The 23,981-nt window shown below is 38.2% G+C and overlaps 2 protein-coding genes across 3 annotated transcripts in view; one reads left to right on the top strand and one right to left on the bottom strand.

The window, feature by feature from the left end:
* Positions 1–22,372, top strand: part of LOC131681632 (uncharacterized) — a 113,868-nt gene extending 91,496 nt beyond the window's left edge. Inside the window, exons 6-12 of the mRNA XM_058962543.1 lie at positions 5,733–5,871; positions 6,119–7,422; positions 7,482–7,802; positions 7,862–8,009; positions 8,076–8,296; positions 8,860–9,043; positions 21,751–22,372. Of these exons, the coding sequence (XP_058818526.1) occupies positions 5,733–5,871; positions 6,119–7,422; positions 7,482–7,802; positions 7,862–8,009; positions 8,076–8,296; positions 8,860–9,043; positions 21,751–22,069 (2,636 nt within the window). The 3' untranslated portion in view covers positions 22,070–22,372. The remainder of the gene's footprint in view (positions 1–5,732; positions 5,872–6,118; positions 7,423–7,481; positions 7,803–7,861; positions 8,010–8,075; positions 8,297–8,859; positions 9,044–21,750) is intronic.
* An 87-nt stretch (positions 22,373–22,459) lies between these two features.
* LOC131681633 (endonuclease G, mitochondrial) lies at positions 22,460–23,730 on the bottom strand. 2 transcript variants are annotated; one of them, XM_058962545.1, is made up of 3 exons: positions 23,060–23,730; positions 22,875–23,001; positions 22,460–22,805 (listed from the first exon to the last, which is right to left on the bottom strand). In XM_058962545.1, exons 1-3 carry the CDS (start codon positions 23,642–23,644, stop codon positions 22,612–22,614), a joined length of 906 nt encoding a protein of 301 aa, XP_058818528.1. In that variant the 5' UTR covers positions 23,645–23,730; the 3' UTR covers positions 22,460–22,611. The 2 variants fall into 2 exon arrangements, with proteins under 2 accessions (XP_058818528.1, XP_058818527.1); XM_058962544.1 differs by having other exon boundaries at positions 22,460–23,001.
* Positions 23,731–23,981: the final 251 nt, after the last annotated feature.

Below are 23,981 nucleotides of genomic sequence, written 5' to 3'. Positions count from 1 at the left end.
GCATGTGTGTATATATGTGCATACACTGGATACTTGAAAGTAGATCGCGATCGGTGGTCCGGCAAAACTTTGCCTTAGAGGTTGGAGGTAGGTGCAGCCCGCGGTGGCTATGACTCGATATGAGGATAGACTAAGTTATGGCTTTATTTGAAAGTGCATATTAAAAATACTCTTTACATGTGTTCCTACTACCCAATTCACAAACGAATATTGATATCAGGCTAGCTCGCGCTTTTAGCAATACTCCTACGGCCGGCTGTTTGGAGTTCAAATTGCTGTAGTTTACGGAAAAACTAAATCACTATTGATGGCCGGCTATCCAGAGTTGAAATACAAGAAAAATCATAACTAAATATCTTTTTGCTCTGAGTATACGTGTACTCGGAGCTTAACCATCCCACCGCATAAAACAAATTCATCTTGTGGTCGCATTGTCTGCTTGTGGCGAATCCTAGACCTGTACCTGTCGTTCAATCCAACTCCGTAATACCTACGGAAGCGTCGCTGAGTCGGGGGCCTTCCTTAAGTTGGTATTACATCAACATTTCCTACCCTATCGGTGTAGATGGTCGTGGCCGACAATAACGATTCTCATGCTATTGGTTTACTGAACTCATAAGAGATAAAGTTCATTCCCGATCATTTATCTCACAAGCAAGATGAGTTGAGCTACCTATAGGCAACATGATGATCGTTATTATGCAATCTACGAATAGCACCGTGCTTCGCAACGCAACGCAAGTTATTAAACTTTTAGCGAAGTGATGTCTGAGGTAGTTTTGCATGGAGCCTAGCAGCGCATAGTTATATAATATTATATTGCTTTATTTCTTTAACCGTTGTGTGTCCGACGCGGTACCTGGGTACCTTTTTAAGTTTCAATTAATTAAATTCCTATGTTTTATCCATCGCTGGAAATTGAAACTTTGTGACATCTTAGAACTTCACTAAGTCAAGCTTTTGGGTTAATAATATTGTTGATATAGTAAGGGTGGGAGTGAGGAGGGGCTCCTGAATTTTTTTACTACGTAACAGGCCGACGTAGGTACCCGGGTACCCAAAAAACTAAAATGCCCGTAACTAAGGGAATATCTAACCGATTTCGATACTTTTGGCCGTTTTGGATTCAGGAACTCATCCACTTTTGGACATGGTAAAAATGAATCGGGTTACTTCATTCGGTTCCCGGGAATCCGGGTTTCCGGAAGCAGGTACCAGTGCTGGGGTACTATTTGTGAACTTCAATGGAATACTAGCAATATGGGTATCAAAATTCTTGGAATTGCATCAGTAGGCTGTATCTCGTGGTTTTGGAACCATTTGGTCATTTGACCCCGGAACAGACATTCCGGAGCAGGTTCCCGTGGGGCCGTGAGTGGCCATTCCATTCCAATTCCATTTTTCAAATTGCCATAGGGTCCCGTAACAATAAAAAACAGAGTTCCGAGACAATTTGAAGAGTTTTGATACTCATATTGCTAGTACATTATTAAAATTTACAAATCATATCCTAGTACTGGAACATTACTCCGGAAAATCCGGACTGCCAAAAACCAGATCCATTATTCCGGTTCTATTGTACAGAATTATAAATTATAGAATTATAGAGTTTCTGAATCCAAAATATCTAAAAGTGTCCAAATCGGTTGAGGGAGGCCATAGTTATGAGCATTTCAATTTGTGGGTACCCGGGTACCCTCGTTGGCCTGTTAAAGGTGTTTTTTTTGTTGGACACATAACTGTTAAATTTAAATCATTGCTTTATTTCTTTACGCAAATTCAAACTTTCTTGACATTTTTATCACTAAAGGTATGTAACTCCTTAATCAAGAATCCCATTGAAAAGAGTTTATGTCGTTAAACAAATATTCCATTATTACTTTTATATTTTCTTGTTTAGTGCTGAGAAAGATTCAGAGAAAGAAATAATCACCACAACATTATGTATTGAATTGTACATAATTATTTATTTATTTATGTATATCACATTTGTCTTAAAACTATCTTCATGCATGCTATTTTGTATTATTTCTATACAAGGAAAATATTTTTGGTTCATCTTCTGAATTAGAATATTTTTTCGTCTCTACCTTGCCCCCATGAATAGGCATAAAACTGTGGAATTTTTGAGTTCCAGATATTGTTTTGGCGTTATTATACAGCTCTTAGAGTTCCTCTGACATTTTGTTGTACTGTTAAAGGAATTTGAGCAGAAAATTAATTATGTGATATTTTTATCAATTTGTTCAACTGCCCAGTTATATAACTCTCGGGAGTTGTTATGGTATTTCCATAGTCGCGAGCAAGACTGGCTCTTTTTGCCATTCGCTTGAGAGTGCCACCAATAGCATCACAGGGTTCTTTCCATGGGATGCTGCAACGAAACGCCATTCTGCGCTTAACTCATATTTCGACTGGAATCTACACAAGTTGGCAAAGTTTTTCTTATTTTTGTATTGTGCTGCTGCTCCATCAGAAATAAAATCAATTTTAGAAAAGTTTGTCAATTGTTTCATAAAATTTATCAGTTTTGAGAGGAACAAATGAACTGCAGTCTTCAAGTCTTCCATTCTTCTTGTCTTCCAGTCTTTTAGTCTTCATTCAAGTTTGTTATGAATATATACCAAATTCGTTACTGATAATTTTTGCATGTATCAGGCAACTAGCAGCTGGGAAAATGGATTCTGAGATGATTATGACTTTCATTGATTTAGTTTTCGATAAAAATATACTGAAAAAATATTCATTTTGGACAAGGAAAAGTTTTTTTCGAATAACTTTTTTTCTTTGAAAGTACCCAACTTGAATTTTTGACGGTAGGTAAGGAACATAGGTAATTACCTATCTTGCAACAAAATTTCATCCAAATCAAAAATGGTTTTTTTTTTTCGTAAATCGACTTTAAATTATCAAAATCGATTTTTTTCAGTGTAGGAGTCAATGAAGAATTTTTTCAATATTTTTATTCAAAAATTTGACTAATTTTGTAAAAATCACTCCTACAACATTTTTTGTAGGATTTGTCATTTTTAGACTATAGCCATTTGAAAAAAAAAATGGTAAAAAAAGTTTGGCCCTTTTCAAAAGACAGTATAGATCATTTTTGGAAAAAAGTATAAGGTAAAGTATGAAAAGTGGTTTTTTGCGACAAAGTTCTCATGTACAGAAAGTTTCATTAAAATCTGAGAGGGTGCTGCCAACATTTGTTCGAGTTGGCGCTAAATTCGTCATAAGCTTCTGTTATTGCAAAAAATGACACAACATTTTTTTCGGTGCATATTTTTTCATGCAGAAGTATTCATTCCCTGTAACTCGTTCTCAGATAGTTTTCCTGTATAAAATATGGTAATCGAACAAAATTTTTTTGAATGTAATGCACGCGAAAACGTCTATGCCCTTCTGAAAAATTGTTCTTGTATCAAAATGTTGCAATTGCCAGAGAAAATCATGGAGATTCATAACCCAAACACAGTTGCAAAGTTTTGTTCAAATCGGCGATGGGCATCTCATGAAATCACTCACAAACGATTTTCGCTCCATCGATAAATTAGTGCAGAATACACGAACCAGTCTTTTTTTGTTGTTTCGATTTTTAAGGTTATAACCTCTATTGTTGGGGTAATCGAACACAGGTGAGCCGCGGACAAGGAACCAGTCATCTTATGTCGTTTTGTTTGATACAAAACTGACCCCAACTGGTGTCCAAATGTATGAACTGACAGCAGCTAGGGATGGAACCTGACTCAGTCTCGGGGTCAAGCAAAAACGGCATTTGTGGAGTGTGTTTTTTGCCAATACATATGTTGGGTTTTCGAACCTATAGCAAGTGTGTTGATAATCTAATTGAGATTTATAATCTAGGCAGGTCTTCAAGGAAGTATAGGTGCAAAGTTGATTTAAAGTATTCTGTACGTTTAGAAGTTTTTGACAATAGATGACAGTAAGATTTGTGAGACTCCTTTATTTATACCTATATATTTATATAAAGACATTTTAAATCAATAGTGTTGTAGTATTATTTACTATTTGTTTGTATTTCCCATTTCAAGTATAAATTGACAGAAATAAGCATTTTTGAACAATTTTAATTGTTTTATTGGGTTATTAACATCTACAGTAGAGTGACAAGAAAAAAATAACCTCTATCGGCCCAACCCTTAGTCGATTCCTGATCCCTTGCTCCAAATTTGAAGTAAATCGGACAAGTCTAGCTACCGGACCAACGGTTGTGAAGTTAGTATGGTATTTTTCGACAATTCACATGGAGAAAACCCACTAGCCCGCATTTTCACAATTAGGTGGCACTGTATGCATCGTATTCTCACTGTAAGTGAAAATAAGAAAGGTAATATAATTGTCTACAGCTTTGTTGGTGACTGCTAGTCAATCCGGCTTTGTTAAAAGAAGGGATTAAAGTTTTAGCGAAGTGATGTCTGAGACAGTTGCATGGGGCCTATCAGTACATGGTTGTGTATCAGTACTTGATTCCCACGAACTAAACATTTTTGTGAAATATTGTATAGGTTTAGCTCAATAGCATATTCAGAAAAATTATAGTAAATAATACGAGCCATGTTAGAAAATTGTAGTTCCACCTGTTACCGCATAGAGGGCGCCAAGAACTAACTTTTCAACGGAGAGAGATAGAAATTAGGCGTCTTCTACAAAGTTGTAGAACAGGCATTTTTCAGTAATTCTGCATCACAATATTCTATTCCTCTTCTATGAAAAGTTGGTATTGGTGCCCTCTATGCGGTCACAGGTAGAACTACAACTAAAATTCTTCTAAACATACTATTGAGCTAAACCTAACCATTATTTCACAAAAATGTTTGATTGGTGGTAATCGAGTACTAATATTTTTTCCCGGTAAAAAATCGCGTCAATTGGAAAATCCGCGTAAAAAAACCTCGTAAAAAAACCGCGCGATAAAACCGCGTAAAAAAACCTGGGTGTATTAGATAACTAAATAAATACTAAATAAAACCACCACGACATAGACAATTAAAGTCACAATAACAATGTCATTACCACAATATATCTAAATACTGGTCGCAGTGGTTCGTCTCCAACAAAAAAAATAACAATGTCTGCAAAAAACGTAATCGACGTTGCCCTCGTCATCTTCCTTCCTGGTACCTAGAAGTCCAGAAGTCACCTCTGATTATAAATTCGCAGACATTTCCGTTAGTATGCACGTAACGTCAAGCCGCATTCATCTGACAAATTAATTCAGATCGATGTGAAGCAAGCGCCCAAATTCATAGTGGGTTGAACAACTGGCACTATGAGTGCAATCATGTTTGAAAAATCTTACCAGGTCACACACCTAAACATAAAGTTAAAACAATCAGCTGCGTTGAGTGGTTTATTCCTTTAAACTTAACCCTTCGCAGACCAGATGAGATCCACACGCATGCGCTAGCCTACAACCAATAAACATACGGTCGTATCCGACCCCACCTGGTCTGTGGAGGGTTAATCAGATACTATGATCTAGCCGATTGTGGTGGTTAGCCGGCAACACACATAAAATAATTTGTCTCGCGATCTTAACCGTGAATTGTTGGATGCGCATGTGCAACTCCGATGGGTGCAAAGCAAAATTGATGAAATGCTCATCATGCCCTCACAACTTATAGTTCTCGTTCACACAATTTCGCTTACCGTGAAGATAATTATGATAAATGCAATTATTTAAATATCTAACATTGTATATCTCGTTTATTCAGCATGCTACCGCCGGGTTCTGGCCGGGAAACGTGTCGCCCCGCAATGGGTACGAAGGACACTGATTTGCGAACGAGTGGAAGATTGCCAACGCGAATGTGGCGATGAGCGTCGGTTCCCCTGTGAAGGATTCAACTATCGGTAAGTGGCACGTTCTGATCATTCTAGAAAAGCTTGAAATCGAAATGAAAGCTCATATTGTAGTCCGTTATAGTTATTATAAAATATAGTTTGAAAATTACATATCTAAAGGACTGTTTCTTCACCCAGGCTTAATTTTTAAACCAGGTTTAATACACCGGTAAATCTGGTTTAAAAGTTAGGCGTGGGTGAAGAAATCGGGCGGTCAACTAATCATGTGTTTACAAATCGCATTATTTATTCGCAGGCTTGATCCGACCGGCCGAGGCCAGGGAGACTGCGAGCTTATCGATCAACCCTTGTCCCAGATCGATCTGTATTCTAGTCCACATCAAAGAGATTCTAACCTGATTCGAGATCCTGACTACGACTACTATGAGCGTGATCGCGGTGCATCTCCATCGTGTCGTACCAATTACGGCTGCAAGGATTGCATAGTGAAGCCGTATCGTCCACCGTTTGACTACATCCGACCAACGACCTACCGTCCTCATGCCGAAAGTTATAAACCTTTTCCTCCAGAACGATCACCGTACGAGGACGATCATTACAAACCAATGACGGCAATCGACAAATATCGGCCGTCGTTGTTCGATAGAGATTTTGATCGGTATGGTTCCAATTTCTACCCTATTCCCCAGCCTCCACCACCAAGTGATTCCTATAGGCCATTACTGTCATACAAACCACATTTCATGGGAGAAATTGATCGCTACGGATCGATAGATCACGATCGCTACAAACCTCTTCCTCAAGGGCCATATGGCAGTGGTAGCTATGAACGCCATGATTTTTTCCGACCATCGATACCATATCAAGAAGATCATCGACCGATAATGCATCGACCACGTCATCCATACGAAGATCGTGAGCCACCACCATCGCAACAAACTCAATATCCATCCCACGGTGACAAATCAAATAATTTTGTTCCATACCTAATCGGACAGGATGCTCAGAAGAATTGGGGTGTATACGGCGGCTCGTACGGCCACAGTGGAGCTGATTCTTACAAATCAATATCCGATTACTGGGGAATTAGAAACGAGATCAAACGATACGACGGACCATCGTTCAACTATTTTGAACTGCGAAACGATCACCCTCCTGATGATAATGCCATCTGGAACTATGGCGGTAGAAAATATGGTCTCGATGATCCGCATGCGTTAAGCATTCCAGATCATCGGCCAGATCGTGGCAACTTTGGACAACAGTGGAGCAGACGGCCTAGTCTTGATGACTGCTCGGTAAAATCCAGCGAAGGATTCCGACTAAACAAAGGAGTCGTAAAGTACGCCTTGAACACTCCGACTGTAATCGAATGTGAACGTATGTGCTTCTCGGAAGCTCGATTCCGATGTCATACCTTCAGCTATCGTTACTCGACGATCTCACGCGAAAACTGTCTGCTGTGCGATCGACCATACAATCTGCTAGATTTTTATGCCGACTTGGAGCCGGATCGTGACTACGACATCTATTCTATGACCGATGACCCCAAGGCATGTCACCCGGAGTCGCATCCTCCAATCCGAGATGTTACCGCTCGTAAAACTGCACCGAATCAAATTTTAGCCAAGCACTATTTTAATTATATATTTTTTCAGAATGCTTCATCCGAACAATTGACTCGTCCCGTTTCTACAAAGCGATTATTCGCGATTCGCTTACCGTACGATCGGTCGGCGAGTGTGAATTGGAGTGTATTAAGGCCTTGAAATTCACGTGTCGAGCGTTCACGTATAGTTTTGGTCCACACACGATCAATTCCGTGATCGACAATTGTCTACTATCGGACTGGCCGGTGCGGGACATGGATCGCGATCGACACCTGGTGCTTGACGAAGGATTCGACGTATTTGAACGAGCAAGCTATGGTCAGGGTTGTGAAATTCAACCAATTATCGATGATAAACATCAGAAAAAATGTAGCGTCAGTTGTTGGAATGCAATTTGATCCATAAATTAATGGTCTTCCAAATTTCAGTCTGTTACCTAGGGTATGGATCCCCTGCAAAACTGCTTTCATCGGCTATCAAGAAGGTAATTTCTGTAAATACTGAACTTGACTGTAAGAATGAATGCATCAGGCTTAGAGAAACCACACCGTTCAAATGTTTGTCGTTCAGTTTCGGGTAAGTTCCGTCCGGATTAATACAATCTGACTGAAAATTTTACAATGTGCCACATTCCATTTACAGTTCACAGGCGTCAACCTACAACTGCGAAATGTCTGATTTGGATCAAAGTGAATTAAAAATGGGTGTTCATTATGCTCACACAAACAATCGGGACTACTGGTTGTTTGCATGGAATCCCTTTGACTACACCTGCCGCGATAAAATCATCACCATCAGCAGTGGCAGTAATAGTGGGAACAGAGAAAATCACGACCGTCGGATGGACATATTCCGAGAACCGGGTAAAAACAACACCTCCTCTGATTTGGACACTCCTCCTAACTTCATAATTTTGCTACCGAATCAAGCCAATAGAAATAGTAATCACCATAATTCAAATGCTTATTCCAATCACAGTAATAGCAATTTTGACACGCACGCTCAAGCTCAACGGCAAGATCAAGCTCACGATCACCCACAACAGCAACAAACAGAACAATCACAAGAACCAAAATCCACTTCCAAGAAAACAGACTCATAATTAAATAATAATCAAGGTTTCACTCATCTCTGCGCAACCAACTCGTTTAAGAACACGCTAGATATTCTCTTCTGCCAAAAAACCTAGAACATCACAATCATCTTAGCTTCATTATTTAGTCGTTTCCTTTGAGTAACCATCGTCTACATATATTTGTGTCTTTTTATTACCTATGTGTTCCTCGTGTGATCGTAACTACGTTCTGCGTTATGGTTCTCTGTTATTCAAACCAACCCCTGCCCGACCCATCCAACCCAACATCCGCCAAACCAAACCAAATAAAAAAAAACCTGCAAAACCAAACCAACATCCGCTAAACGACAGGTGATGGAAGTTGGCGCCAGTATACCGTATCGGGGAAACCCTGCCGTCTCGGTACCAAGTGCGAGCGCAACAAGATCACAGGGTTTTACTCGTGTGAAATAGATGGTGGTGAGGTTGGTGCGTGGGACTATTGCTGTAAGACCGATCACCCTTGCGGATACTCGCAAGGGTTCGAGTACCCATGGTAAGATGACCCTGTTTCAGTGTATGATAATTTCTTTGTTTTAATGTCTTCATTCTACTGTCCATTTAGCATTGCTTCTATAGAATATCGTGTTTGTCATTAGCAATATGTTCAATGTGTAGAAAATAGTAAAACTCATTCGCTCAGATAGTCGCTGTTTGTCCGAAATATAAATAAATAATACGTCTGAAGCCCAGTCAAATAACCTTATCCTGTAAACTGCAATCGTATGAATAGAGGGTGAAAAAAAGTCTGAATATAGTGCTAATTCGATCATTGCCATCAATAGATCTTTTTTCGGGGGGTCTAGGGTTAACCACCTCTCAAATTGTGGCCTACCTAAAAATAGCTTATATATGGGTTGATCCAAGAAAAGTGGCCAAAAAACCAAAACTTGGAATCGACCTTCACGAATTGGAACTAGTTTTGAACAAATTGTCCATCAAGAACCAATATACAGGGGTGATTGACTGTCATATTTGGAGAAAAAATCGTTCTACATATACCACCAAATCTCAACCATGACAGAGTTATTGAACTTCTTGTGTAAAAAAATTATTTTTCCTCAAATACCTCTAAGTCGAAAAGTATACGTCGTATTTTAAATCTTTTAGTTCCACTGGAAAGGTGAGAAAATTTTCTATTGATTGGTGGTCTCGTATCTATCAGTTAATTATTTTTAATTGCCCTTAAGTTGTAAAGAAGTTAAAAATTAGTGTTTTTGATGAGGTTTTTGCTAATTTTCTCAAAATAATGAGTTATGATTATAGCAATATCTATTATCCAAAAGTTAGGTTTTAAGACGATTCATAATTTGTTCTTAAACATCATAATCCTATCTCTTCTCGTTTCTTTGTAATTTCAATACTAAACTTTTTCTGTAATCGACTTGCAAGTGCTTAAAAGACTCTTATCTAAAAATTATACTTTATACCGTTATTTCTAAGGTTTCATTGGAAAACTGAGAAAATTTCCTATCGATGTATGTACAAATATCTTTTAGTTAAGTGTACTGAATAACGTTTTATTAGTAAAATAACCTAAAATTTGCGTTTTACATTTTTACATTTTTTTGTAATTATTTTAATTATTAATCAACAAAATTTATCGTTTCTATTGTTCATTTGATGCCCCTTAATATTCTCTATAACTTGTTAATGGACACTTTATCCCTATCGCTTTTTATTTGGCTGCAATTTAATAGTTAACACAGCATGATGTCACCACAAATGTAGTGGATTCGAATTCGTTGTTTTTGCATATCAAATGGTGTGATAAAAATTATTTTGCGTCGAAACAAAAAGAGATAATTGAATGGAGTCAAAGAAAGAATTGTAGAACTTGCTTAGATGCATTAATTCTAAGATAATAATGGTAAAGTTTATTATTTTCTATTTTAAGAAAATTTACGCAAATACCACTAACTTTAAACTAATTTACTTCTAAAAGAATTCTAAATTCACTTAACTGAAAGGTATCAATACATTTGCCTCTGTTAAATTTTCCTGGCTTTCGAATGAAAAGAAAAAAGGTACAGTAAGCGCCAAATTTTTTCAATTAGAGCTAGTAATAGTGAAAATAAGATAAAAATATCAAAAACGATAAAGTTCAATCACCCAGACACATGAAAACAATAAAAGATAAGTATACCATGTCATAGAACAAATTATGCAGCTCTTCAAGACTAACAATTTGAGTTATTAAAATGATGATGTTAACTATTCCAATTTCCGACATATGTTTCGATCAAAATTATTAAATTTTAAATAAATTACTTTGAAAAGGTTACTTAACTTCATTAGCTGAAATATGTGAGGACATCAATCAACGGAAAATTTTATCATCTGTTCAATCGACCTAAAAAATTTGAAATACGAAGGCAACTAAGTTTTTAACACAAAAAGTTCAATAACTTTGTAACGGTTGAGATTTGATGGTATGTGTAGAATGATTTTTTCTCCAATAAGACAGTCAATCACCCCTCGAGAGGTTCTTAACCATGAACCAAACACCCTGTATAATAACCTAAATTATTGTGTTGTTTGAACCACCCCGGTCCATGGGAACACTCTTAATGTAAACAAATTGTTTATAAAAATAGTTTTTCTTCGGTTTATATCCCTGGACTGTTTGCACTAGAATCAATCAGTGAGATGATTTTTGAAGGATTTGTTCTAGAAAAAAATACCAGCTTTTAGCGGCAGTTTTGCGAAATGTTCACATTTTCGTTTTAAACTAAAAATACGTTTTTCTCCTAATACACATATCGGTTACTGCGGGCCTTTTTGACACAAAAAATGTCATCATACCTACCTTACTCGATCGGTTTCTTGCACTCTCTTAGGATAATGATAACATCGCTGTTATGCTATCTTATGACGAACGCCACTTTAGAGTAAACTGAGTTTGCCCAAGTAACCAATAAGCATTATAACGTAGACTAACATTTGCTTTAAATCCACATATAAAGCAGTGTTATAGAGCCGTGAAGCCCTAAATACTGATATAATGCTAGTATTATGCCAGAAAAGGCGAAATATAGTGCTATTACTGTGCAGAGATTGACAGCTCGTTTCTGCATTAATAATGCTATTATATAGCACCACTAATGCTATTAAAAAGCTTCAGTTGGCTGTCATTATCCGCCATGATGGTTTTAAAACTATTTCTTATGTTTCCTTTCCGTATGACAGGCAAAAAGGAAAAATTTTGAAATAAAATGTTCTGCTTAAAACCGTAATTAACTTCTCTTCTAATGCATTGTAAATGAATATCTTTAATGGGTTTTCGTTCTCACATGATATCAATGTTTTACGAAAATTACCTTTAGTAGGCCTCGAACTGAGATACCTTGCCTTGTCCTTCACGGTAAGTGCGCTGCGTTTGCTTCCTGGACTATATTGCATATGTTCGATTGAAATGAAATATGCCGAATATAATCTTCAAGAAGAGTTGCATAACAAATAAACCCACAGCATTACAATAGCATTATATCAGCTTTTTATTTGCTCTATAATGGCATTAAATGCACTTGTAAAGCTTACATGCTTTAAAGATCCTTGAAGCATGTACGCGTTATATCAGCTTTATATACGCATATAGAGCAAGCGATAATGCTATATGTCGGCTGTGCAGTTATGCATTATTAATGCTAATATAGAGCTTTATTGCGTTGTTAATGCTGTAATGGAGTTTCAATGCAACATTAGTGCAAATGTATAGCCAATATAGTGCAATGGCTTAATGCTAATGGTTACTTGGGAGATATGCCACATTACTTGTCTAAAAAATCTCTACAAGGTGTTGTATTCAGAATTTTGGCATTCTGCTTGGTTTCTGAGATATAGCGAGAAACGTGCTGAGAAATTGTGAGTTTTTTGCTTCAAATGACTGTGTTTTAGGATCGGCTCACCCCATCCCATCCCAGGAACCTAGGACCAAAGAAGTGACATTAATCCTCTTAGCCAAGTCACTCCAAACGATTTATCAAATCACCATCAAATTGAAACGGTCGGTACGGTTGTCCACATTTCTTCCTTATTTAAGGTTTGAAATAGTTCGTTGATTAAATTCTTCATTAAATGAATAATTTAATTGCCGTATAATTTTGAAGCATCTTCACTTTGTACGCTGTACAGTTGGCCTGGCCGCTTTAATGATTGTGTCATATATCATATGTACCACAAACATTAATACTAATAAGAAAAATTGTAGGCGTCTGCAATTTTCCAGGATCCCTACATGTATTGGCTGTGTATATGTAGTAGACTGGTTCAATTTTTGACGTTTAGCTCCACCAGGCTTTTCTGATTCCTTTTATGGTCCTTAGTAATTGTGCAAATTTTGGTACCGATTGGTTGTGTCTACGGACCCTCCAAAAATTTCAAAGTTTATATGGAAGTTTGTATGGAAAATCGGTTAACATTGAAAATAAATTCTTAAAACATTACCTCATCATTCAATTAATCAAACACTATATATTTCTAAAGGTATTCTTCTACTGAACACATTCGGGAACCATTGCAAGTTTATGAAAATTGGTTGAGAAAAGTTATTAACAAAAGAAGCAGTATAACTTCAAAACAAGTGGATTTTATTAATAACCATAGCAACCCTATGTGAATAGCTACATCGTTATACCAGTGTAAACTAGACTTGCCACCCACCGCTCGCGTATGGCAGATACAGCTATTCAAACAGGGTTGCTATGATTAATAATAAAATCCACTTGCTTTGAAGTCATACTGCTTCTTTAGTAAATAGCTTTTCTCAGCGAATTTTCATAAACTTTTAATGTTCCACGAATGTGTTCAGTAGAAGATTACCTTTAGAAATATATAGTGTTCTGATTAATTGATTGATGAGGTGATTTTTTAAGAATTTATTTTCAATGTTAACCGATTTTCCATACAAACTTTCATATAAACTTTGAAATTTTTGGAGGGTCTGTAGACACAACCGATCGGTATCAAAATTTGCACAATTACTAAGGGCCATAAAAGGAATCAGTGGAGCCTGGTGGAGCTAAAAGTCAAAAATTGAACCAGTCTAATGTGTAGACTAGACTAGATTAGAAATGACTGTGTCTGGGGATCGGCTCAAGTTATCTTGATGTATTAGATGTTTTTCTGGGTAAAACTATTTGGGAAACACAATAATCATTTTCAAAATAAAAATACGCGAATTGAGAGAAAAATGCGGTTTAAGTTTTAAAAGGATATAGCATACTTGGCAAAACTGTAACCAATAATAACTATTTTTTCTAGATTCCCTGACTTTTTTCCTTCAAAATACATCTCACCGATTATTTGTAGACCAAATTAAGCCAAAGATATGCATAATAGTATATAATTGATGCTTTATTTGCATGGAAAATTTTCCATGAACGATTATGACACGCCATACAAATTTTGTCATCAATACATGCCTATGACACGTGTGAGTACAACTTTTGTTTACAGTTTTAGTAAAAACTTGCAATTTAGTCAACCGATCTGCGTAATATTTGAGAGATCAACACAGAATAGATAGAAGCATCTTCTCTGAATTGTTTCTACTATTGATAAGTTTCAAAATATTCAATCTCAAACTTTAAAAATCGCTTTTCTCGAAATGTGCCAAATAACGCTTGTCATAAGATAGCACAACAGCGACAATACTTCTCTGGATTCTTTTTTTTTTTTTTTTTTTTTTTTTTATTTCAATTATAGAGGTTTTAACCTTAAGGTCATTCGCCTCTTCGGGTTAGAAAAATCTCTTAGGAAAAATTTCTAACCCTATGTGCGGGGTCGGGACCCGAACCCAGGTGCGCTGCGTACAAGGCAATCGATTTACCAATACGCTACGCCCACTCCCCTTCTCTGGATTCTGTTTGGATTAGACATGAGCAAACCGATTCAGTTTGGTGAGTGAACCATATCCGATTCACTCACTAAAATGAATCGACTCGTTTGATCGATTCAGTGACTTGTACTTTAAAAAATGATTGTTTAAGATAAAATGAGACAAAATCCAAAATTCAGCAATGTTACACATATTTGAAGCAATTTTATATCATAGTTCCATTTTCAATAATGGACTCAGTTCATTTTATTTTTCTCGAATACTATTAGAGAGAATATAAACGTTGAAAGTACGTATTGGCGTTTTAGCATAATTTCGAAAAGAGTTCATTCTGTAGGCAACATTATCCGGGTTGATGCCCGGTCCTCCCGTCTTACGTAGCTCCCTGCACGTCGCTTCAAACCTCGGACATTCGAAGACCACATGCTCCGGTGTCTCCTCGACATTTCCACACTTCGGGCACAATGGTGACGTTGCCTACCCGTACCTATGAAGATACTTCCTGAAGCAGCCTTGGCTCGATAGGAGCTGTTTCAGGTGGAAGGTCATTTCTCAGTGCTTTCTATTGTCCCACGTCGACAGGTTTGAGATGAGCCGATATGTCCCCTTTCCTTTTTCCGTATTGTCTAATTCCTGCTAACACGTCACCATCGAGTCCATTCTCATCATTCTGACATTTCATTGATTGTAGCACTTGATATCCTCGGCTTGGGTAATGCAGATGGGGATTATCTCGATGATAACGCATACTGCCTCCGCAGATATTATTCTGTCCGCAATCGTACGACCACCAGCCGGAACGCTCAGCTTTTCGGGGTTCCGTTTGGTTTTCATCGCCGCACTCTAGGTTGGAACCCCATATCGCAGTATCGATGACGAAACACTAGATAACAGACCGACTTTTCGCAGGTGTAATCAACATGGTTGTTAAAGCTCAACCGGTTATCAATTATCACTCCTAATCAGAGCTGCAAATTTTCACCAGGTTGTTTTGAACTTGAAGGAAGAACAAATCTCAAATCATGCCCTACTATGTTCAATTCGCAGTTATTCGTTTACATCATTCATTCAAGCAACCGAGCTGTTCAATCATTTTCCATTCATTTTCGATTTCATTTACCTTGTGAATATCTCTGTACTGGGATATTGACTAGGTTTTACAAGCAAAACTACTCTGAACATACTTCTTGCTGTTCATGTAAGCTTGAAAACGCAAAATATGTCAACATTTAACTTAAACTGGCCTCTACAGAGCAGATGACAACTTGTGTTGGTGAATGAAAAAGCATCAATTTGAAATGAAGACGTACGCTTCGGTTATGAAAATCCCGCCAACTTGAAAGTGAATGATTAAGGGAGGCTTTGAATTTGAATCATGGTTGGGATTGATTGAGCTGAAAGATGGCATTTGAAAATGAAAATTTGCACCACTGCTCCTAATTGCTTCAGTGCACGCTTCGATGCAATCACGTGCCCTTCGGCGGTTATCTGTGTCCGATGAACCGCTTTGCAGTTGCTGACCAACAAAACATTCGACTTGTGATAAGCCATTTGCAGTTTAACCCCGTTCATCCAGCTCTATTGTCTCCGTCACCGACACCTCCACTTCTCCAAGTGTCTCACTTATAACCGTTAGTGACACGTCGTCAGCGAAACGCACGATTTTCACTTTCCCGGGTAGCCGCAGTGTTAAGACACCATCGTACATACCGTTCCAAAGAGTTGGACCGAGAAAGAAACCGTGAGGAACGCCCGCTGTGACTCGCGTTGACTTCTGCCCTTCGTTCGTCTCGTGCAGCAGTACTCTACTGTTTAGTTTACCGGGGTATATTTCAGCTGGAGTCAACGGGCCCTCATGTTCGTAATGACGTAATGCGTCTACTTCTCAGCACAGCTACTTATAGCAAACTGGCTTGCTAAGTTTTTAAAGCGTCCCTTTTCGAAATGTCGCTTGCGCTCCTCTCTCACTCTTCGATCTTGCTCTCTGAGCCCGGCTTCTGCCTCTAAGACAAGCAGCGTGTAGCGTACTGAGCTACTCATTGAATCAGTAAGCCGCACTCCCTCTACTGCATCGCTCCAGTTTTCGTGGCTTTGTAACGTTACAAGCCGTCACAATCCTTCTTGTTAGAACACCCGCTTCAACGTACTTGATTCCGCTGTTCGTCAAAGTGACTCTACGAAGAGGTCTTTGTTAAAGACATTCGTCTTCCACTTTAGCTTGCCGGTCGTCCTTCTCCGTGCTGCAGCAGGGCTCCATTGGCCAATGCGGTAGCGAATCGCCTGGTGGTCGCTATGGGGATACTTCTCGCACACTCTCCAGTCCATGTTCACCGTCAGCCAAGAACTACAGAATGTGGCTGAATTTCTCTCGGTACCGATGTCCGTTTCGTGAACCAATAGCTCCCAGTTTTGTCACGATACCAGGAGCCATTTAGCTCCCAGCTTCGCCGCGATCTACTCGTTGTTGTCCTCGGCGGTAGACCTAGCCTCCACAAAGAGTCGGTAGGTGTCAAGGTCTCACAAGATAACTTTTGCAAATGAAACTTTGAGAATTCCATTTAAAATGTTACACATATTTTTGTTGAACATATTCAATATTTTTCAAATTTCTTCAAAATATTTCAGGGGGGGCATTAAAAATATGACAGGCAGCCGGCGCCTACAAACAAGACGTAAATAAACAAAATTGTCGAATTTTGGGGACACAGAACCCACACGTTATACATCAAACACCACTGCACGACGAAAAAGTGACTGTTTGGGCCGGAGTGTTCTCCAAAACAATCATCCGTCCTTATTTTTTCAAAGAGAGAGATACGTTGTATTCTAAACCTGGTTTATAATAAATGGCATAAACTATCTTAAAAAAATTGTTTACTTGTGAAAATCGGTTGAAAATGGCGGAGTTGTTAAATGTTGAAAAAGGATACATCCAGCTGGCGCACTCTGTATTATCAGTAGAACAGAAGTTATTACAACTAATCTGATTGGGTTCCGCTGAAGAAGTGCTAGTTTCTGTTGATGGTGAAAATGAAATTTTGGAATATTTTCATAGCCTAGCAATATTATTAAAAACTGATAGAATTTTCTACTTTGGACTGCCTTTAACTACCTTTTTCATGCAATTGGACTAGATTGGAAGGTAAATATTGAGCAGCTTCTAGCGCTGCGAAAGAAGCACCTGTCTTTATTAAACCAGATTTTTCGTGTTTCATGACGCCAACAGATCTAAGGAAAAATATTATTAGAACCATAAATGCGGTAGAAAAACGATTATCAAGAAATCGTTAACAAGATTCTGATAAGTGATCCGATAGTCACTGGAGACGCTTCCAATTCTTGGGAAACTCGAAAAAAAATTGATGTTAGGCTATGTAAAGGGGTCACCATCAGTACTTCTCGCTGAGGCGGCCGGAAACCCATCATCTACATGTCCTTCGCTGCTGACAAACATGAGTAGGAGAATTTGCGGAGACTGCATGCGTAGTGATCAACTGACAATTTGGAAAATTTACCCTTACCATTTTATTTGCAATTTCATCACGAATGAAGCTTAAATTCATAAATAACACACAAAAAAGTTTGACTCGATTATCTCGATTATCCGGGTGATTCAATTATCCGGGGTAAGATTTTTTTTTAATTCCCGGATAACAGAGTCCGACCTGTAGATGTTTTTGATATGTCCCATGATGAAGATGTCCGATTTGATGAAAAGCACCCTCTGGGACCATATTTCAGATGCACCGATAGTGACCATGGCGGCCAAATGGCCTCCAAATATGTTTTTAATGCATTCGACCATCTTCTGAAGCTCAGTAGATGTTTTCGCTACATCGCATTATGAAGGTTTGCGATTTCGTAAAGGGCACCGTCTGGGACCGTATTTCAGATTCACCGTAACTGACCATCGCAGCCAAATGGCCTCCAAACTTGTTTTGAATGCCTTTGTCCATCTTGTGTAGCTCAGTAGATGTTTTTTTGATATGTCGCACGATAAAGGTTTGCGATATGATGAAAATTACCCCCTGGGATCATATTCCGAATTCACCGGTGAACAGGTCTACCCAAGCAACCAGAAGTTCGGATAATATTTAAACAAGCACACTTTAAAGTTCACATAAAGTTCTTAGCGAGCTTTCAAGCTGCTTAAGCTTTGATGGAACTTAAACGCTGCCGTTATTAGAAGATAAAACGTATCGCAAAATTTATTAAAACGTGAAGTTTGTGCAACTCCCTTATACGGACTTTTGGTTGCTTGGGTAGTATCCTCGTACCTAGTTTGAAAATGGTTAGAATGGTTCATACACATAGTCTACTACCACCACTAAATTAGTTGTTCTTGGAGTCATTTTTTGCCTTTCTCAATAGAAAGGTATTGCAATTGCTCTGAAAACCGACTTTTTAATGGAGGCCCGGAGGACCGAGTGCCATATACCATTCGATTCAGTTCGTCGAGTTCGGCAAATGTCTGTGTGTATGTATGTGTGTGTATGTATGTGCGTCTGTGTGTGCATGTGACCAAAAATGTCACTCATTTTTCTCAGAGATGGCTGAGCCGATTTTGACAAACTTAGTATGAAATGAAAGGTACAACGTTCCCATAGGCAGCTATTTAATTTCTAATGGATCCGACTTCCGGTTCCGGAATTACAGGGTGCTGAGTACGATCACGCAGAAAATGTCGATTTTAATAAATTCTGCAATGAATGTATAAAAATGAAAATTTTTCCAAAATGTAACCACAACTACTTCGATTTGTAATATTAAGTCACTAACAGCCAATCAAAATCTCTTTGGCCACATTGGCCACCATCATCGGTTCCGGAAGCCCCGGCGAAAGTATCTAAATTCAGAATAACAGTCACATCGGTTTCTCGGAGATGGCTAGACCGATTCAACCAAACTTAGTTTCAAATGAAAGGTTTTGCGCCCCCGTAAATGGCTATTAAACTTCATCCCGATCCGACTTCCGGTTCCGGAGTTACGGATTGTGGCGTGCGATCACATAGCAAATTCAAACCGATACTCCGATGAAAGCAAAAAAGGTAAAAATTTCGCTAAAATGTCTCTCAAACAACTTAAATTTGCAGTTCTAGATCACCGACGGCCAACCGGAAGCGCCCGAGAACTCACCTCAGGTTCCCGGAAATGGTTGGGCTGATTTTCACAAACTTAGTCCCACATGATAACTATCCCACAGATGTCTATAAAATTTCGTACGGATCGCTTATACGGGTCCGGAAATATAGACTCCACCGTCCGGTCACATTTGACCGGACGATGGAGTCTATATTTCATGGGGACCCCATGAAATTTCAGAAATCGAATTCATATTTTTGATGCCAAACATCTTTAAAATGCATGAAACGTCGAGATTTTATGTTATCTCGAAAATTTTTTTTTATTAAAATCGACTTTTTGGGACGATTTCGCACTTTTTTCAATTCAATATTACCGTGGCTGTTTTTTCCTTTACAAAATTTTAGATAAAATAATAAAAATGTAATATATACACTTGAAAGCTTTTAATGAATATAAACAACGCAAAAATGCTCGTGTTCATGATTGAGAAAGGCACAATTGCACCGCTAGGTAGATTAAAACAGGTTTTTAATGGATTGTAACCGGCATTCGGGAACACTTGGCCGAATCTCAAATTATTTTATCATGACGTCCTTTAGTAAATCTTACAAGTCTTAAAACAGTTTGATTAGTTCCACAGAAAACTTCTATGTTATTCATAAAAAAAAAACAAAATGGCAAAACCGACCTACCCCAACGCAATCCGGAATAACTCCGGTGTTTTTGAGCCATGGACGTCCAGTCTCCACTAGTGTGAACTAGAAGAATATCCGGTTCTTTTTACATATAAAGTCAAATTAGTCAACTCTATCAGGAGTTATGAATTTCAAAAAAAATCATGAATCCCTACCCGAGCGTTTAGGTGTTAACGGGGTAAGGAGGATATTAAGGGTTTCATCTTAAAAAAAAAACACTGTTTAGCGATTTTTTAGAAATTGGGGTGAAGCGAATTGATCAAAACTTTTGTATATTATAATGCATCATTTCAATCGTTCTGTAATTTTTTCATACAAAAATATCGACAAGCTACTTGGTGACGAAGCTTTTTGTAGAGCATCTATGGAGGAAACATGATTTGCGGTCTTTACTTAACCGATTTATTTCAAACTTTGCATACACATTCTATGTAAAAAAAATATCTAACACCTCCGTTGAGTTTCCGCGATTTTTTCACTTGTTTTGTTCAAGCCAGGTTATGTATCATTAATTCAATAAATTCCGTACTATCACCTACACAGCTGTTTTTGCCATTGAAAAACGAAGAAAATAGTATATTATACATTTCTTTTGTTTGCATTTTTACCTGGGAAAATTGCGATCAATCGCGTGGGTTTCGTGTAACGTTCTAGGGTTAAATATCCTACATAACAGGTAATATGGAACGTTACACTTAAACTGATATTACTTATATCCACCTATCTGCCGCTTTTGATAGAGCGAACCACGATATAACAATTACTAAAATGGAGATATTTGAAAATGGTGGCATATTGCCAGACATTTACTTTTACGTCATGAACATACCAGGAAGGCGACTAGGGACCATTGATGTTTCTACTTCAATGACTTGTATTTAGTGCTAAAGACTCCTCGGAGCTTCTTCGTAGACAATTTAAAAATATTTCATCACATCCACTCGCTTAATTGAGAATTGCAGATTTGTCTAACAATAGCTTGAAATCTTTCCTGGTTATGGTGTAGCAGGAACTGCATATTTATAAATTGGAAGAAGTTCACGGGTTACAAAATCTCACGAAAGACATTCTAACAGACCCCTGGTGAAAATATCGTCATACACGTTCGAGCGAAACCTAACGGAAGAAGGGGGAGGGGGGGGGGTGGGCTTCCCCTTAAATTGTCCTGGGTTTTCACTCGCCTGATATGGTCTCCCTAGTTTTCTTTAGAAGTTTTGAAAAGAGTCGCTATATTGAAAGGTAAGTCGCTAGTCCCGACAAAATTCAATAACTCTATAAGGGTTAAGCTTCGATGGTATGTGTATGTTTTTTCCACCAATATGATCTTCTATCACCCCTCAAGAGATTCTGAACCGTGAAGCAAACACCCTTTATGTACCGTACTTTTGCTTTGGATAATTCTTAAATCCTGACAAGGATCTAACTACATTTCAATACTAACACGAGTAACCAATATGCTTTGTAAATAGAATCAGGTTATCTGAGTGAATGAATTTTCCCAGTCCCAGCTTTTCCATTGGAGATGATACGTAGGTACTATCTGCTGAAAGCAAAAAAACAAAACAATTTCCATTTCCTTCGCAGGTGCTATGTGGGCGATGCTCCCGACCAGTGGCGAAAATGCAGCGATAAATACTTCCCAGCGAAACACCACCAGCAGCACCCCAATGGTCTCACCGATGGTTCGCGTTATCAAGACAAGAATAAAAAGGGTGAAATCTATCAACCACCACCGAAACCAGGCGGACTAAGGCACATGGACGATGTAACGGCCCCGGCCGAACTATGGCCTGTAACGTTCCTGTATGACAAAGGACCACCTGGGACGGCTTCGAAACCGATGGCCTCCAACGCGACCGACCTCAGCAGCAACGTGATCGATTGTAAGAAAGACAAGTGCTAGTGAAGTAAACAGTATGATTTGAGTTTCAGATGGACGATGGACAGCCGATTAGCTTTAAATCGTTCTAGTAGCGGTAGCATTTAGACGATGTAAGACTATAGCAAGCATCTCATTACATGGCATCTAACTGTAATTCTATAAAAATACTGCCAAAATTAATACCTTCTGAACTATTTATAAACGAATTTCAACAAGGATATCGTGAGCTCTTGCCGCTTTCTTTATTAAACAAACGGTTCTTCTCAGTTTGTGTCTTTTTAACCGAAGACCATAAAGAAAGTAGGTGACAAAATTCAATAAAAGATCTATTTATTTTTTAAGATAATCATAGAACTATAATAATTTAAGTTTTATTTTAAAATATCGATAAAATATGACAATAATTATATTTCGTACTAAACGAGCAATGAAATATCTCTATTATTAGCACGAGATGACTGATCCTATATCAACATCAATTGAACACCTCAAATTATGTTATAAAAAAAACAATTAGTGATCTAATCTTACCGTAAATTTGCCCAACAATTTGTTCTATTTAGCTATACTTTTTTCCCGTTAATCTTAAAAAGTTGGCTTCGGCTAATTTTGTCAAAAAACAGTAAACCTGCCGCACGTTCAATCGTTTCCGGTGGGACTTGGAACATCGACAGCGGTGTTTGCTCGTCGATTTTCTGATTCGGCAGCACGTAAGCTTCCATCTCCAAACGGTTGTCAGGGGCCTCCATTACTACCACTTTATAAAAATGCGTGGGTACGGCTACGTTGTTGGAGCCAATGACCTGATATTTTACATACAACTTACCATCCGATTCCTTTCGTGGTAAGTACAGTGGCCCAGTACAGCAGTACACGTTTGGATATTCTTTGGTAAGTTTTCGCACATGGCGTTCCAGGTGGTTCCATTTGTCTCTGTTGAATCCAACACCGACCTTCAAACAAAATTGCTTTAAAAAGCACGCAAAACGAAAATCGATAATCAAAACATACCTGAGGTGCCATGTTGGTCAGAAAGAACGTTTGTTCACAGTGCTTCTGCTCAGCCTTATGATTACCAGCTGCTGCAAGGTGTCCTCGATCAAATCCTGATCCTTTGTAATCTGAATTTAAGGATCTAAAAAACGGGTGCACACTCTCGTCTGGCTTGAAATCACACTTTGAGCGATCCACGGCATCATTGTGTTTCACCCTATCAGCAGTAAGATGTTCGAACACCCAATGAGCCACCCGAGTCCTTCGGTCATAAGATAGAATATAGTCGTCATACGATCTAACATTATCCAGCCCGGGAAATCCAAACTTCATTATTTGACCAACACGGTTAACGTTGCTTGCCACTAAAGGCTTTTCTGCTAATGGTATGGGAGATGCTGCTGAAACGGTTCCGAAAATAGGAAGACCTGGTTTTGACTGTACTTTCTTTACCAAACTATCTATTCGATCGTTTACATAATCTTCCTTGTTATGGCTGTGATTGTCCAATATTTTCCATCGTTCCACGTAAGATCCAGCCAAATAACCGCCTAATCCAACAGAGGACAACAGCAGAAGCCGTGACATTTTAATGGAAGACATGATAGAATAAAAACTACTTTTATCTAATAATATTACAAAATCGAATCTCACGAAACGAAACAAAACTTAGCACAGCCCTAGGATAGGATCCGCCAGCTGGCTTCTTCTTATATTTTACTAATCCCTGTTGAAAACGACATACCCCCACTCGACCAATGTTGCCAAAATATTTGTTTTGTTTCGGTCGTATATTTGTTCTGATTAAAATATTCTATATTATTCTATATTTATATCCGCATTGAAACGATCATAACGTTTTTTTTCATCGGAATACAGCAAAACAAAATAATATATATTCGTTGTTGGACATTACGAAAAATATCTTCACGCCTCTTCA

Source organism: Topomyia yanbarensis, chromosome 2 (assembly GCF_030247195.1).
Source record: "Topomyia yanbarensis strain Yona2022 chromosome 2, ASM3024719v1, whole genome shotgun sequence".
NCBI classification, from domain to species: domain Eukaryota; kingdom Metazoa; phylum Arthropoda; class Insecta; order Diptera; family Culicidae; genus Topomyia; species Topomyia yanbarensis.
The sequence above is the reverse complement of the archived record's forward strand: the minus strand, read 5'-3'. Positions and strand labels throughout refer to the sequence as shown.